General features: G+C 41.8%; 1 protein-coding gene across 2 annotated transcripts in view; it reads right to left on the minus strand.

Moving 5' to 3' along the window:
- Positions 1-5,695: 5,695 nt before the first annotated feature.
- zmat1 (zinc finger matrin-type 1) overlaps positions 5,696-13,663 on the minus strand; it is an 88,142-nt gene continuing 80,174 nt past the window's right edge. For both annotated transcript variants that reach the window (XM_063045118.1, XM_063045119.1), the window contains exons 6-7: positions 12,382-12,469; positions 5,696-7,782 (exon numbers count right to left, since the gene is read on the minus strand). In XM_063045118.1, the coding sequence (XP_062901188.1) occupies positions 6,945-7,782; positions 12,382-12,469 (926 nt within the window). In that variant the 3' untranslated portion in view covers positions 5,696-6,944. The remainder of the gene's footprint in view (positions 7,783-12,381; positions 12,470-13,663) is intronic.

The raw sequence follows: 13,663 nt of genomic DNA on the forward strand, positions 1-13,663 counted from the left end.
ATGAGATCAGTGTAGAGCATGTTAATATGCTAGGGCATTTTGAGATAAATAAAGAAGTAATGTTGGGTATCTTAAAAATATTAAGATAGATAAATCCCCAGGGCCTGGTGGGATATACCCCAGTTTATTGATAGAGGCAAGAGATGAGCCTTGATCATGATCTTCATGTCCTCTCTAGATGCAGGTAAAGTTCAAAGCACTGGTGAGTAGTTAATGTTGCTCTGTTATTCAAGGAAGGAAATATGAATATAGATGAGACGAAACTATAGATGAGACGAATGAGTCTGACATCAGTGGTAAGTTGAAGTTTGTCATAATCTGTATCTTTATATCTCAACTTTTAGTGATCTGTATACAGAAACCCTCAAATGTTCTTGAACTTATGTCATTTAACTATTGATAAGGAGTTCTGCTCTTCCCTTTATCAGATCCAAAGTGAATGTCAGAACTGAAAAAAGAGAAAAATGTTGGAAACACTCAGCAGATCCAAATCTTCTTCCTGTCATCTTAAATTTGTGCTCGCTTGTCATAGACACCCCGCTGCAGGAAAATATAATGGTTCTCCATGAAGCGGTCCCCCAAGCTACATCAGCTCCCACCATTTGCCACACCTTGGCCCACTTCCTTCACCGACGTAGGGAGGTCGCACTGGGAAAACTGACAGACCTGCAGGTGAAGTGTCACTTCATCTGGAAGGACTACCTTGGGCCCTGAATGGTGTTGAGGGAGGAGATGTAGGGCAGGTGTAGCACTTGTCATGCTTGCCAGGAGGGAGATTGATGGGGAAGGACATGCAGACAGGGAGACATGGAGAGAGTGATCCTTGCAGAAAGTGGAGAGTTGGGAGGGTTGAGGGAAATAAGTGCTTTATGTAAGGTCCTGTTGTAAATGGCAGAAGTTACAGAGAATGATATGCTGGATATGGAGGCTTGTGAGGTAGCAGGTAAGGACAAGGGGAATCCTCTCCCTGTTAAGGCAGCAGGAAGATGGGGTGAGGGTGGATGTCTGGGAAATGGAGGAGAGGTGGTTGAGGGTAGCATTGATGATAGTGGAAGGGCAACCCCGTTCTTTGAAAAAAGAAGGCATCTCAGATGTTCTAGAATAAGAAGCCTCATCCTGAGATGTGACAGAGATGGAGAAACTGAGAACCAATATCATTCCTAATGGTAGTAGCAAGAAGAGAGCTTGGCCTGGATGGTGGGGGTCCTTGATGATGGAGGCTGCTTTCTTGTGGCAGCACTCTTTCTTTGTGCTCAATGGGGATGAGGGCTTTTCCTGTGATGGACAGGGCTACATCCACCACTTTATGGAGGCTTTTGTGGTCTTGGGCATTGGTGTTTTCATGACAGGCTGTGATATAATCAGTCAAGGTATTCTCCACTGTGCAGAGGCTTATGACCAGTTTTTAAAATTCTCAGATGGAGGTGGATGGAGGTTCACCTGGTGTCTGGTGTTAGCACTTCAGTACTGAGCTGCTGTGGAAGCCTCCAGCTGTCAGTCAGCAACTGGTCCCAGTGCACGATGATCAGCTCGTCTCTATTCTGATCTTACATATCTCATGAACATACTGTCATATGTAGCAAATAGAAAGAAAAGCTTTTGTTTCCATGTGATCCAGGATATCATTCCCCATGTAGTACAACAAAGAAACGGAATGCACTCAATTTGAAGAAGTCTCCAACTTACGTTCTCAGTATTAATTATGTGACTTATTAGCAGTATATTATTTTTGTTTTGTATTTATACAGTTTTATCTTTTGCACATTAACTGTTTGTCAGTCTTTTCCGTAGTTTTTCATTGATTCTATTGTATTTCTTAGTTCTGCTGTGAATGCCCACAAGAAAATGGATCTCAGGGTAATACATGGTGACAATTTACTTGCTTTGAACTTTGTTACAGAGACAATACAGTGAAGGTAAACAAATACAGTGCACAGCACATAGTGACATCAGCATTTCTTTCTCCATTATGAAATATTATTGAGGAAACCCAACATAGATAGATCATCATCATCATCTTCAAAAGTGATTTAGAGGAAAGTGTTTCTCTCTGGGAAATTATTATAAAAGATCCACTCCATCCCCTTCTCATTCCAAGTCTTACAAGGGTTAATGTTGATGTTACATAGAGAGAAATCTACAATGTGCCTTCACAAAACTTGGCCTACATAATAGTTTTACCACATCACCAGCTGGTTAGAAGGCAATGTTTGTTTTCAAACCAACATGAGGGTGGTTAGCATGAGTGGTTGATATTCCAACCCACGTTGCGATTGCATCAAGCTACTTTACACTCAACACTGAAAACAAAGGGGTGGCAAGCACAGGCAAGTATTGGGGGTGGGGAATAGCAAGAAAAAAATGGTTAAATTATCTGAAGATGAATAACCTTACTGACTACATACAAATGCAAATATATTTTAGTAAAATAATGGATAGGATAAAAGGACAGATGGACATCGTCAGATTAGTGTTTCTAGGGATCTAGCAGGGGTTCCCAACCTGAACTCCATGGACCCCTCGGTTATTGGTAGGGGTCCATGGCATAAAAAAAAGGTTGGAAACCCCTGATCTAGAGTCTTGATTTACAAGGTGAAAACAGAAAATGCAGGAGATTCTCAGCAGGGCAGACAGCATCTGGGGAGAGAGAAATACAGGCTCTATATCAAAACTGGCAAACAGAAAAAGACAAGTGTTTTAAGTTGGAAAGACAAGAGGCAATAGATGCTAGAATGTAGAGCAAAAGTCAAACTGCTGGAGGAAGTCAGTGGGTCAGGCAGCATCTGTGGAGGCAGAGAGATGGTTGATGTTTCAGGCTGAACATAAAGAATGAATGATGGAGACCACTTGTGCAGGATTCCCTAAAGGTTAACTTGCAGGTTGAATTGGTGGCAAGGAAGGCGGGAGGAGAAGATGGCAGCGCGACGCAGCTCGCAGCGGCCACTCCGGTGGTGATGTTTGTTATTTGTCAAGTAGGGTGCTGTGCACAATCCTGATTTGATGGAGACAGACGTGAGAGCACAGAGTAACATCTGGTGAAACTCCTGAAATGCCTGCTTCACTGCTGCTGCTACTGTGTGGTCCAGAATCTCCGAAGGGGAAGGCCCCAAGTCCTCGGCTTTGCTTGTTGCTCGGCGGCCGGGGCGGGGTTGAAGCACTAGGCAGAGGATGATGCTCGGAGAGGCTGTGTCGGAGGGGCTGGTCGGAGGCTTGAAGTTTTCGGACGGACTCAGAGTCTGCTGCAGTCAGGTGCTTCCAATGGTGCTGCATCGGCAAGTTTGCGGCGCTTGGAGGTTCATGGCAGGGAGAGTTTCTCCCTTCTGTCGCCTGCGTGAGATGATGAGTCTATAGGGACTTTGAGACTTTTTTTTACCATGCCCATGGTCTGCTCTTTATCAAATCATGGTATTGCTTTGCAATGTTGTAACTATATGTTATAATTATGTGGTTTTGTTAGTTTTAGTCTTGGTTTGTCCTGTGTTTTCTTGTGATATCATTCTGGAGGAACGTTGTATCATTTTTTAATGCATGCATTTCTAAATGACAATAAATGAGGACAGAGTGTCCTCATAATCTAATCTAAATGCGATGTTAACATTCATTTCAAGAGAACTAGAATATAAGAGCAAGGATATAATGCTGAAACTTCATAAGGCATTGGTCAGACTGTACTTGGAGTATTGTGAGCAGTTTTAGGCGCCCCTGTCTAAGAAAGAATGTTTCAGCATTGGAGAGGGTCCAGAGGAGGTTCATGAGAATGGTACCGGGAATGAAAGGGTGAACATATGAATGAAGGGGATAACGTTTGATTGACATGTCATTGGGTATATTGAAAGTGGAGGTTGATAGGTTCTTGATTTGTAAGGACATCAAAACTTATGGGGAGAGGCAAGAGAATGGGGTAATAAATCAGCCATGATGGAATGGTGAAGCAGACTTGATTGACCAAATGGCCTAATTCAGCTCCTATGGCTTATTATCAAAACTGGAAAAGAGATTTTAAAAAACCCAGGTGTTTTGAATTGGTAAGACAAGAGATTGCAGGTGCTGTTATGTGGAGCAAACAAAACCAAACTGCTGAAGGCACTCAGTGGGTCAGGAAGCTTCTGTGGAGGAAGAGGAATGGTTGATATTTTGGGTTGAACAGAAGGAATGATTGCAAAAAGGTGGAGTTCACTGGATGTCTGAGGGGAAAGAAATGCTGTCTCAGGGAATGTTTGTTAACTGTAGGTGACCTGTCCAGAGGAGTGCAGATAGAGGTACATGAATGAGAACAGTAGACAGTTTTAAAAAAACTGTGAGATATGAAATACAAAACATTTGTAACTCATGAATAAAAGAGAAAGTTGCAAATACTCAGCAGATCAGGGAGCATATGGGGAGAACAAAACAGAATTAACGGTTTAAGTGTATGGCCTTGCATCAGAACCAACTAGAAAAGGTTGGGTAAGTTGAAAAATTGGTTTCTTGTCACATGTACAGTGAACATTTTTTATTTTACATGTCACTTACAATGATCATGTTATTACATCAGTGCATTGAGGTAGCACAGGGGTAAACAATAATGGACAGCAGAATATACTGTTTCTGTTACAGAGATAGTGCAGTGTAGGTAGACAATAAGGTGCAAGGCTGTAACAAGGAAGAATGTGAGGATAAGAGTATACCTAGGGGATTGTTCAATAGTCTTATAACAGTAGGGTTGAAGCGGTCCTTGAACCTTGGTGGTACATGCTTTCAGGCTTTAGTATCTTCTGCCCAATGAAGAGAAAGAACTCAATTTATTGAAATCTACATTGAATCTTGAGTGCTGATGAAAGATCATAATATGAACTTTAAAGATCATTTCTATTTACAAAGATGCTACCTTACTGTTGACTATTTCCAGCATTTCTGCTTTTATTTCAGAAGTCCTCATTCACTCCAGAGCCATGGAATCAAATGGCACAGAGACCAGCCTTACTCTCACCAATCTCTGCACTAACCATCGGGCATCTATTGACACTAAGACTTTAGCAATCTTAATTTTCTTCTCCCCACAATTCCACCAACTCCCTACCAGTCACCTAGATATTAGGGAGAAGCATAATGGTAGATTAATTTATCAACACTCACAACATGCTGGAGGAACTCAGCAGGTCGGGCAGCATCCGTGGAAATGATCAGTCAACGTTTCGGGCCGGAACCCTTTGTCAGGACTGACGAGGGAAGGGGCAGAGGCCCTATAAAGAAGGTGGGGGGAGGGTGGGAAGGAGAAGGCTGGTCGGTTCCAGGTGAAAAAACCAGTAAGGGGAAAGATAAAGGGGTGGGGGAGGGGAGGTGATAGGCAGCTGGGGGAGGGGGCAGAGTGACATAGGGATAGAAGAAGGGAGGGGGAGGGAATTACCATAAGTTGGAGAATTCTATGTTCATACCAAGGGGCTGGAGACTACCTAGACGGTATATGAGGTGTTACCTCTCCAACCTGAGTTTAGCCTCATCTTGGCAGTAGAGGAGGCCATGTATGGACGTATCTGAATGGGAGTGGGCTCCTTCCCACCCTCCCCCCACCTTCTTTATAGGGCCTTTGCCCCTTCCCTCTACAGTCCTGATGAAGGGTTCCGGCCCAAAACGTTGACTGATCGTTTCCACAGATGCTGCCTGACCTGCTGAGTTCCTCCAGCATGTGAGTGTTGTTTTGACCCCAGCATCCGTAGAGTATTTTGTGTTTAAGATTAATTTATCAACCTGCACGTCCTTAGGAGGTGGGAGGAAACTGGAGCATTTGTAGGAAACCTATGAGGTTTCAGAGAGAGTGCAAATTCCACAAACACAGAACTGGAGGTCAGGATTGGTGTTTCAACTGGAGATTGGAACTTTGGTTGCATGCAAAGATTAATTAATAGGGGTGATAATAATATGTTACGGTCTTATTTTGTTCCAAGAGAATGTTTCTATGCACCAAAGATCACCACTGTTGCTTCTTCATAGCTTTTATTTTGGAGTTTAACAACGATTTGTACTAGATTTTAATTGCCAGCCTGTGCAACAAAGAGTGTGCATGAATGTCTGTACACTATCCACAGCAAGTCACAGAATGCACTAGTGCCTACGAACAAAAGCAATTATATCACACAAAATATTATTCTGCCTTATGTATGATCCTTTAAAATTATTACATCTAAACAATCAAACAAGCATTTGTACAGATGGGAGCTTGTCATAACATAATAAATATCATCTTCCTCACATCCCTAGCCTTTGTCCCCAAAATGTTCATTAGACAAAAACTTGAGAGTGCTGGCCAGAAGATGTTATAATATATAGTCATGTGATTGATGTTTAATATATTACACACTGAAATTTTCACACAGTAAGTCATTGAGTTTATTCCCTGATGGAATGAAGGCAACACCAACAAGGCCTGTATGTACTTCCAATCCCTAATTGCCCATGAGGTAGTGATGGTGAGCTCACCTTCCCAAACTTCTGAAGCCCTTTTGTTGAAGATGCTTCCAGAGTTTAGTTGAGAGGGTGACAAAGAAGTAGACTCACCAACAACGCAGGAGCTCAATCCTGAAGCTCCTTGCCCAACAACATCATGGGAATGCCTTCACCAGGTAATACAATAACTAGTGCAATATTACTTAAATATTTAAAATCATTGTCACATTATTTATTAAATCTTGAATTTTGACTGGCCCGGTATTTTACAATTTACTGTAAATTATCTGTTATAACCATAGTTTTGATGCGCAAACAAAAAAAAAACTATTAGGATAACACACATACTTCATAACTAAAGGTAAAAGTATTTGAATAACAAACAAACCAATATTTACTTTGGAGGACAAGCATAGTAAAATTTTTGAATGTCTTTTAACAATATAATTTTATTCTTAGAGCGCCTGAGCAAATTAAGATGATGATTATGTATCAAATTTCTTGCAGTTCCTAGTTTTGATTCAAATCCCTAAAATAGATTCGTCCCAAAGCTTTTCCTCTTCTGTTCTCATGTCAACTTCCTTCTTCTTTTTCTGCTTTTTATGCCTTTGTTTTGTGTCCTCTTTTTCTAGGCATTGGTCTTTTCCATCCTTTCTGAGTTTAATCTTTTCTTCTTTGCTCAGTATAAGCTCTTTTCTATCCCTTTCATTGGGTTTCTGAGCGGTTTGGTTTGTACCTGGTTTCAGTCCCTGTGTTTCAGTGCAGTCCTCATATTCACTATCTCTACTAGATTCGGTCTCCTTGTTTCTCTTGTCCTTTCTGTGTTTCTTCTTCCTTCCCCTCTTCTCTTTTTTATGTGAACCAGTGCTATCATCAGAGCTCACTGGTTTACTTTCTTCAGCTGACTCCATCCCGTGTAGATTCTGGGGACTTTCTGAACAGGTTAGCTTCAGATATGGCAACCTTTTTGTGCAATACTTCATATGCAAGTCACACGTTTGCAATGTTTGGGCCCTTGCCTGGTCACCTTGCAAGGGGGACCATTGTGATACTTTGGTCTCCAGATTCACTGGGAGCGGTTGTTCATTCTGGAATCTGCTTGAGTTGAGGGTTGGTATGCTTTGTTTTACTTCAAATGAACACTGAAAAGATCGGAGTGGAATATTTAGGTGCAAGCCACCACTCTCCCCTTCCTCTGCCTCCTCCTCCTCCTCTGGATAGTCCTCAAATTTTCGAAAGCACACCTTTGGCACAAGGCCTCTTGCTTTCTGAACTTTAATGAAGTCATCAAGTTCATCCTGGAATGAATCATACCTCTTTGATTTTGTATTCTTCACTAGGGTGGCCACTTCATTTTCTCTGCAAGGAAAAGAAAGAATGATTAGATCAGATTGCTTCTGGAAAATCCTTCTTTTGACTATTTTGTTTAATAATGAAGCCAAATATTTTCCTGGGAACGGTTCAGCCAGCATTAAATAAATCATTATCTCATTGCTTACACAGTGCTGTCAGACTATAACCTCAGCTTCCCACAGTCCTTCCTCATTGCACAGAATCCAAAGAAGCAAACGTGAAATGAGCACCTGATCCATTTCACCTCTTCCACATGGTTTTTTTTTAAGTGTGTCGCACCAGACAGACAGCCATTCTTGTTTGGCGCGTGGTGTCAGAATTAACCGGGTCACATTATGATCGTTTCTGACTCAACCCTTGTATTTTTTTTTACGAGGCCGAGTGGCTAGCTCGACACTCAACCCGGCACGGATGGAAAGCATGCTCGGGGGGTGGCCTGACTTGGATTTGAACTCAGGAGCCTTCGCTCCGGAGTCCGGCGCTGATCCCATTGCGTTACTAGCCGGGTGTAACATGAGTATCCACATGAGTATAACACCTTTAAATTTCAAACTTGGACACCCTTACCCCATTTGCCATCACCCGTTCACTTTCAGGCCTTCATAAATCCGAGTATTGAGTACAGGAGTTGGAATATTGAAGTTCTATAGATATTGGTCAGGCCAAATTTGGAGTATTGTGTGCAGTTCTAGTCACCTACCTACAGGAAAGATGTCAATAAGATTGAAAGAGCACAGAGATAATTTACAAGGATGTTGCCAGAACTTGAAGACCTAAGTTGTAGGGAAAGTTTGAGTAGTTTAGAACTTTATTTCCTGGAGTGCAGGAGAATGAGAGGAGACTTGACAGAGATGTGCAAATTTATGAAGGGTATGGATAGGGTAAACGCAAGCAGGGCTTTTTCCACTAAGGTTGGGTGAGACTAGAACTAGAAGTCATATGTTGAGAATGGAAGGCGAAACATACAAAACCTATAGCACAATACAGGCCCTTTGGCCCACAAAGTTGTGCTGAACATGTCCTTATTTTAGAACTACCTGGGCTTACCCATAGCCCTCTATTTTTCTAAGCTCCATGTACCTGTCCAGGAGTCTCTTAAAAGACCCTATTGTATCCGCCTCCACCACCACCACTGGCAGCCCATTCCACACACTCACCACTCTCTGCATAAAAAACTTACCCCTGACATCTCCTCTGTACCTACTTCCAAGCACCTTAAAACGACGCCCCCTCGTGCTAGCCACTTCAGCCCTGGGAAAAAGCCTCTGACCATCCACTCGATCAATGCCTCTCATCATCTTACACACCTCTATCAGGTCACCTCTCATCCTCCATTGCTCCAAGGAGAAAAGGCCGAGTTCACTCAACCTATTCTCATAAGGCATGCTCCCCAATCCAGGCAACATCCTTGTAAATCTCCTCTGCACCCTTTCTATGGTTTCCATGCCCTTCCTGTAGTGAGGCGACCAAAACTGAGCACAGTACTCCAAGTGGGGTCTGACCAGGGTCCTATATAGCTGCAACATTACCTCTCAGCTCTTAAACTCAATCCCACGATTGATGAAGGCCAATGCACCATATGCCTTCTTAACCACAGAAGTCAACCTGCGTAGCAGCTTTGAGTGTCCTATGGACTCGGACCCCAAGATCCCTCTGATCCTCCACACTGCCAAGAGTCTTGCCAATAATGCTATATTCCGCCATCATATTTCACCTACCAAAATGAACCACCTCACACTTATCAGCGTTGAACTCCATCTGCCACTTCTCAGCCCAGTTTTGCATCCTATCAATGTCCTGCTGTAATTTCTGACAGCCCTCCACACTATCCACAACACCCCCAACCTTTGTGTCATCAGCAAATTTACTAACTCATCCCTCCACTTCCTCATCTGGGTCATTTGTAAAAATCACAAAGAGTAGGGGTCTCAGAACAGATCCCTGTGGAATATTTAAAGGGAACATGAAAGGGAACTTCTTCACTCACATCCAGTGAATTGCAACGAAAGTGGTGGAAGTGGGTTCAATTGCAACATTTGAGAGAAGTTTGTATAAGTACATGCATATGGAGGCTATGGTCCAGGTGTGGGTCGTTAGGACTAGGCAAAATAACATTACTGTGTTGTAACGTTATATGACTCTTGTGGGACACAATCAATTATATTTTTTAAATTTTCAATTAGAGAAAAATTGGAGCAACAAAGAATCTGCTGGAGGAACTCAGAGTACTAAGCTTCACCTGTGGCGAAAAGGTAGTGTTGATGTTTTGGGTTGAAATCCTGCACAAGGAGTGAGAAAAACTGATTTAGACACAAGAAATGTAATAGATGCTGTAAATCTTGAGCAACACATATAAAGTGTTAGAGGAATTTAGCATTTATGGAGGAGAATAAACAGTTAGCATTTCTGGCCAAGACCCTTCATCAGGACTGGAAAGGAAGGGGGCAGAAGTGCAGAAGCCAGAGAAAGGCGGGGGGAGTGAAAGGACTATAAGCTGGCAGGTGATAGGTGAGGGCGAGTAAGGCACTACTTTGAAAGGAAGGTAAAGATCTGCATAGGTTTTGTCAGTTGATTTCCTGTGTTTAAAGGACTGCATATGTGTGGGGGTGGGAGGGGCTTGTTTTTGATGCTGTCTGTTCGCAGCTCGTCGTTCTGTTGAGCACGGTAGACATGCTATGCTAATGCCGGAGCTCAATACTTTCATCCCCTCAAAACAAATAAATAAGCTCAAAGACCGTGGCCTCAATACCTCCTTGTGCAATTGGATCCTGGATTTCCTCACTTGCAGACCCCAATCAATTCAGATTGGCAACAACATCTCCTCCACAGTCTCCATAAGGCTGTGTGCTTAACCCCCTGCTCTACTCACTTTTCACTTATGACTGTCTGGCCAAACACAGCTTCAATGCTATTTTCAAGTTCACTGTCAGAGGCCGAATCAAAGGTGGTGATGAATCAGCATACAGGAGGGAGATTGAAAATCTGGCAGAATGGAATCATAACAACAGCCTCTCACTCAATGACAACAAGACCAAAGGGCTGATCATACAACCAGAGGTCCACGAGCCAGTCCTCATTGGAGGATCAGAGGTGGAGAGGGTCAGCAGCTTTAAATTCCTCAGTGTTATTATTTCAGAGGACTCGTCCTGGGCCCAGTACGTAAGTGCAATTGCGAAGAAAGCACGACAGCGCCTCTACTTCCTTAGGAAGTTGCAGAGATTTGACATGAATCTAAAACATTAACAAACTTCTGTAAGTGTATAGTGACCAAAGAAAGAGCTGTGCTGAAACTGAAGCCACTGGGAAATGGGGTGGGGTGGGGTGGGGCAGGGGGTGCGAAACACGCCAATGGTCGTAGTCACACTTTGTACAATGGGAGACAGTTGTGGCTGTAGGGGGTGGGGTCAATCATTTTAGCACTAGGACATCACTGCTATTGACTAATGACTGGCTGCATCACAGCCTGCTATGGAAACACCAATTCCCCTGAACGGAAAATCCTACAAAAAGTAGTGGATATGGCCCAGTCCATCTCAGGTAAAGCTATCCTAACTATCAAGCACATCTACACAAAATGCTGTCACAGGAAGCAGCAGGCATCAGGGAACCCACTACCAATGACATGCCTTCTTCTTGTAGCTGCCATCAGGAAAAAGGTAAAAGAGCAGGTTCAGGAACAGTAACTACCCCTCAACCATGAGGGTATTGAACCAAAGGGGATAACTTCATTCAACTTCACTTGTCTCATCACTGAAATGTTCCCACAACCAAGGACTCACTTTCAAGAATTCTTCACCTCATGTTCTCAATATTTATTGCTTATTTATTTATTATTATTATTTCTTCTTTTTGTATTTGCACAGTCTGTTGTCTTCCGCACTCTGGTTGGGCAGACTTTCGTTGATTCTGTTATGGTTGTTAACACAAAACCACCCATTTCACTGGTTCAATGGTTGAGTGAAAATTAAACTTAGATCATCAGGAACTCCCACCAGGTTCAGGAACTGTTATTGCCCCTCAACCATCAGGCTCCTAAACCAAAGGGGATAACTGCACTCAACTTTACTTGCCTCATCATTGAAATGTTGCCACAATCTATGGACTCACTTTCAAGGACTTTTCATTCTCAATACGTATTACTTGCTTATTTATTACTGTTCAGTAATTATTGTATTTGCACAGATTGTTGTTATGCACCCAAGTTGGTAAGGTCTTTCATTGATTCTTTTATGGCTATTATTCCATTATGGATTTATTAAGTATGTCTGCAAAAAAAGAACTTTGAATCTTCAATTACTTTCTCCAAATGAAATTCAAGCCACACATTTCAACATATGTATTTTGTTAAGTATGTCTTGAAGAAGTGATGTAAACCAAAAAGAATTTTTTAATGGTAAACACTGCCTTGAAAATCAATTCTATTTACAAAGCAGTTAATTATCCATAAAGGACAGACAAAACAATTGTTGGCTTTATTCCATGAAGACTTGTTTTCCAGCTAATTACCACCGAGCTTTTAAACTACACGACATTTTCATTTAATTCTATTGATGATGGTGTGTATTAAATCAATAGGAATTATCTGGATAAAGTATAAGTTCTTACTTAAATTGATGCTTGTATCCTTGCACATGACTCTGGTACTGCTTAATGGAATTAAGTGTAACGTTGCAGATAGCACAAGTAAAATTACCTGTTTCCATTATAAAAACAGAAACTGAATTAGTTTTCCATTCAACTACCATTAAGTATGCAAAAATTTGACAGTTTCAATAAATATTTTCAAATATTAAAGGTTAAAATATATTGCCAATATATACAATCTATACAATTCCTCTCATAAATGAATATTTACATATATCACATTAATTGAAAAGCACTCTAATCTAAAACATAAGCAGGCATTACTGGAAATACTCAGTGGTTCAGAAAGCATCTCACTGAAGAGAAAAAGAGTTTACTTTTCCCATTGATGACCTTTGGTCAGAAATAGGGAAAGAACAGAAAAATATTAAATTGCAGAGAAAGGTCAGGGTGGAGAAAAAAGGAATTAAAAAGGGCATAAAAGCTGTAATCATTTTTAAAAGTGTTGTAATCAGATGTGAAATTTAACATGTAAATTTCTTCACACTTAAAACTACTTACAGCTTATTCAAAGATTTATACTCTTTTGTTAGTTACATGATGATGCTCAAATGTAGATGTGTGATGTACGGATTTATATAAAAACTATAATAGTATATTTGTTCTGCTTTTCTGATCCTTAAAGGTGTGTGTGTGTGTGTGTGTGTGAGAGAGAGGGAGAGAGAAGATGGACGTGTGTGAGTGTGTGGGTGTGGTGGATGTGTGTGAGAAAGAGAGGTGTGTGTGTGTGAGTGGGTGTGGTGGATGTGTGTGAGAAAGAGGTGTGTGAGTGTGTGTGTGTGTGGGTGTGGTGGATGTGTGTGAGAAAGAGAGGTGTGTGTGTGTGTGAGGGTTGGAGAAGAGAGAGAAGGAGAAAGGGAGGGAGGGAGGAGAGAGAGGTGTGTATGCATGCCTGTACCCACTGGAATCCAGAAGAATGTAGGGTATTCTCAATTGAAACCTATCAAATACTGAAAGGCTGGATAGTGAGGATGTAGACAGGATGTTTCTGATAGTCAAGGACCATTGGGCACAGCCTCAGAATGGAGGGATGTCCACTTAGAGACAAGAAATTTCTTTAACCAGAGGGTAATGAATCTGTGGAATTCACTGCCACAGATTGGCTGTGAAGGCCAAATTATTGGGTATTTTTAAAGTGAGGTATATAGGCTCTGGATTATTAAGGACATCAAAGATGACAGGGACAAGGGAGGAGAATGGAGTTGAGAGAGAAAATAAATTAGTCATGATTGGATGGTGGAGC

The sequence above is a fragment of the Mobula hypostoma genome, chromosome 4 (assembly GCF_963921235.1).
Source record: "Mobula hypostoma chromosome 4, sMobHyp1.1, whole genome shotgun sequence".
In the NCBI taxonomy this organism is placed as follows: Eukaryota; Metazoa; Chordata; class Chondrichthyes; order Myliobatiformes; family Myliobatidae; genus Mobula; species Mobula hypostoma.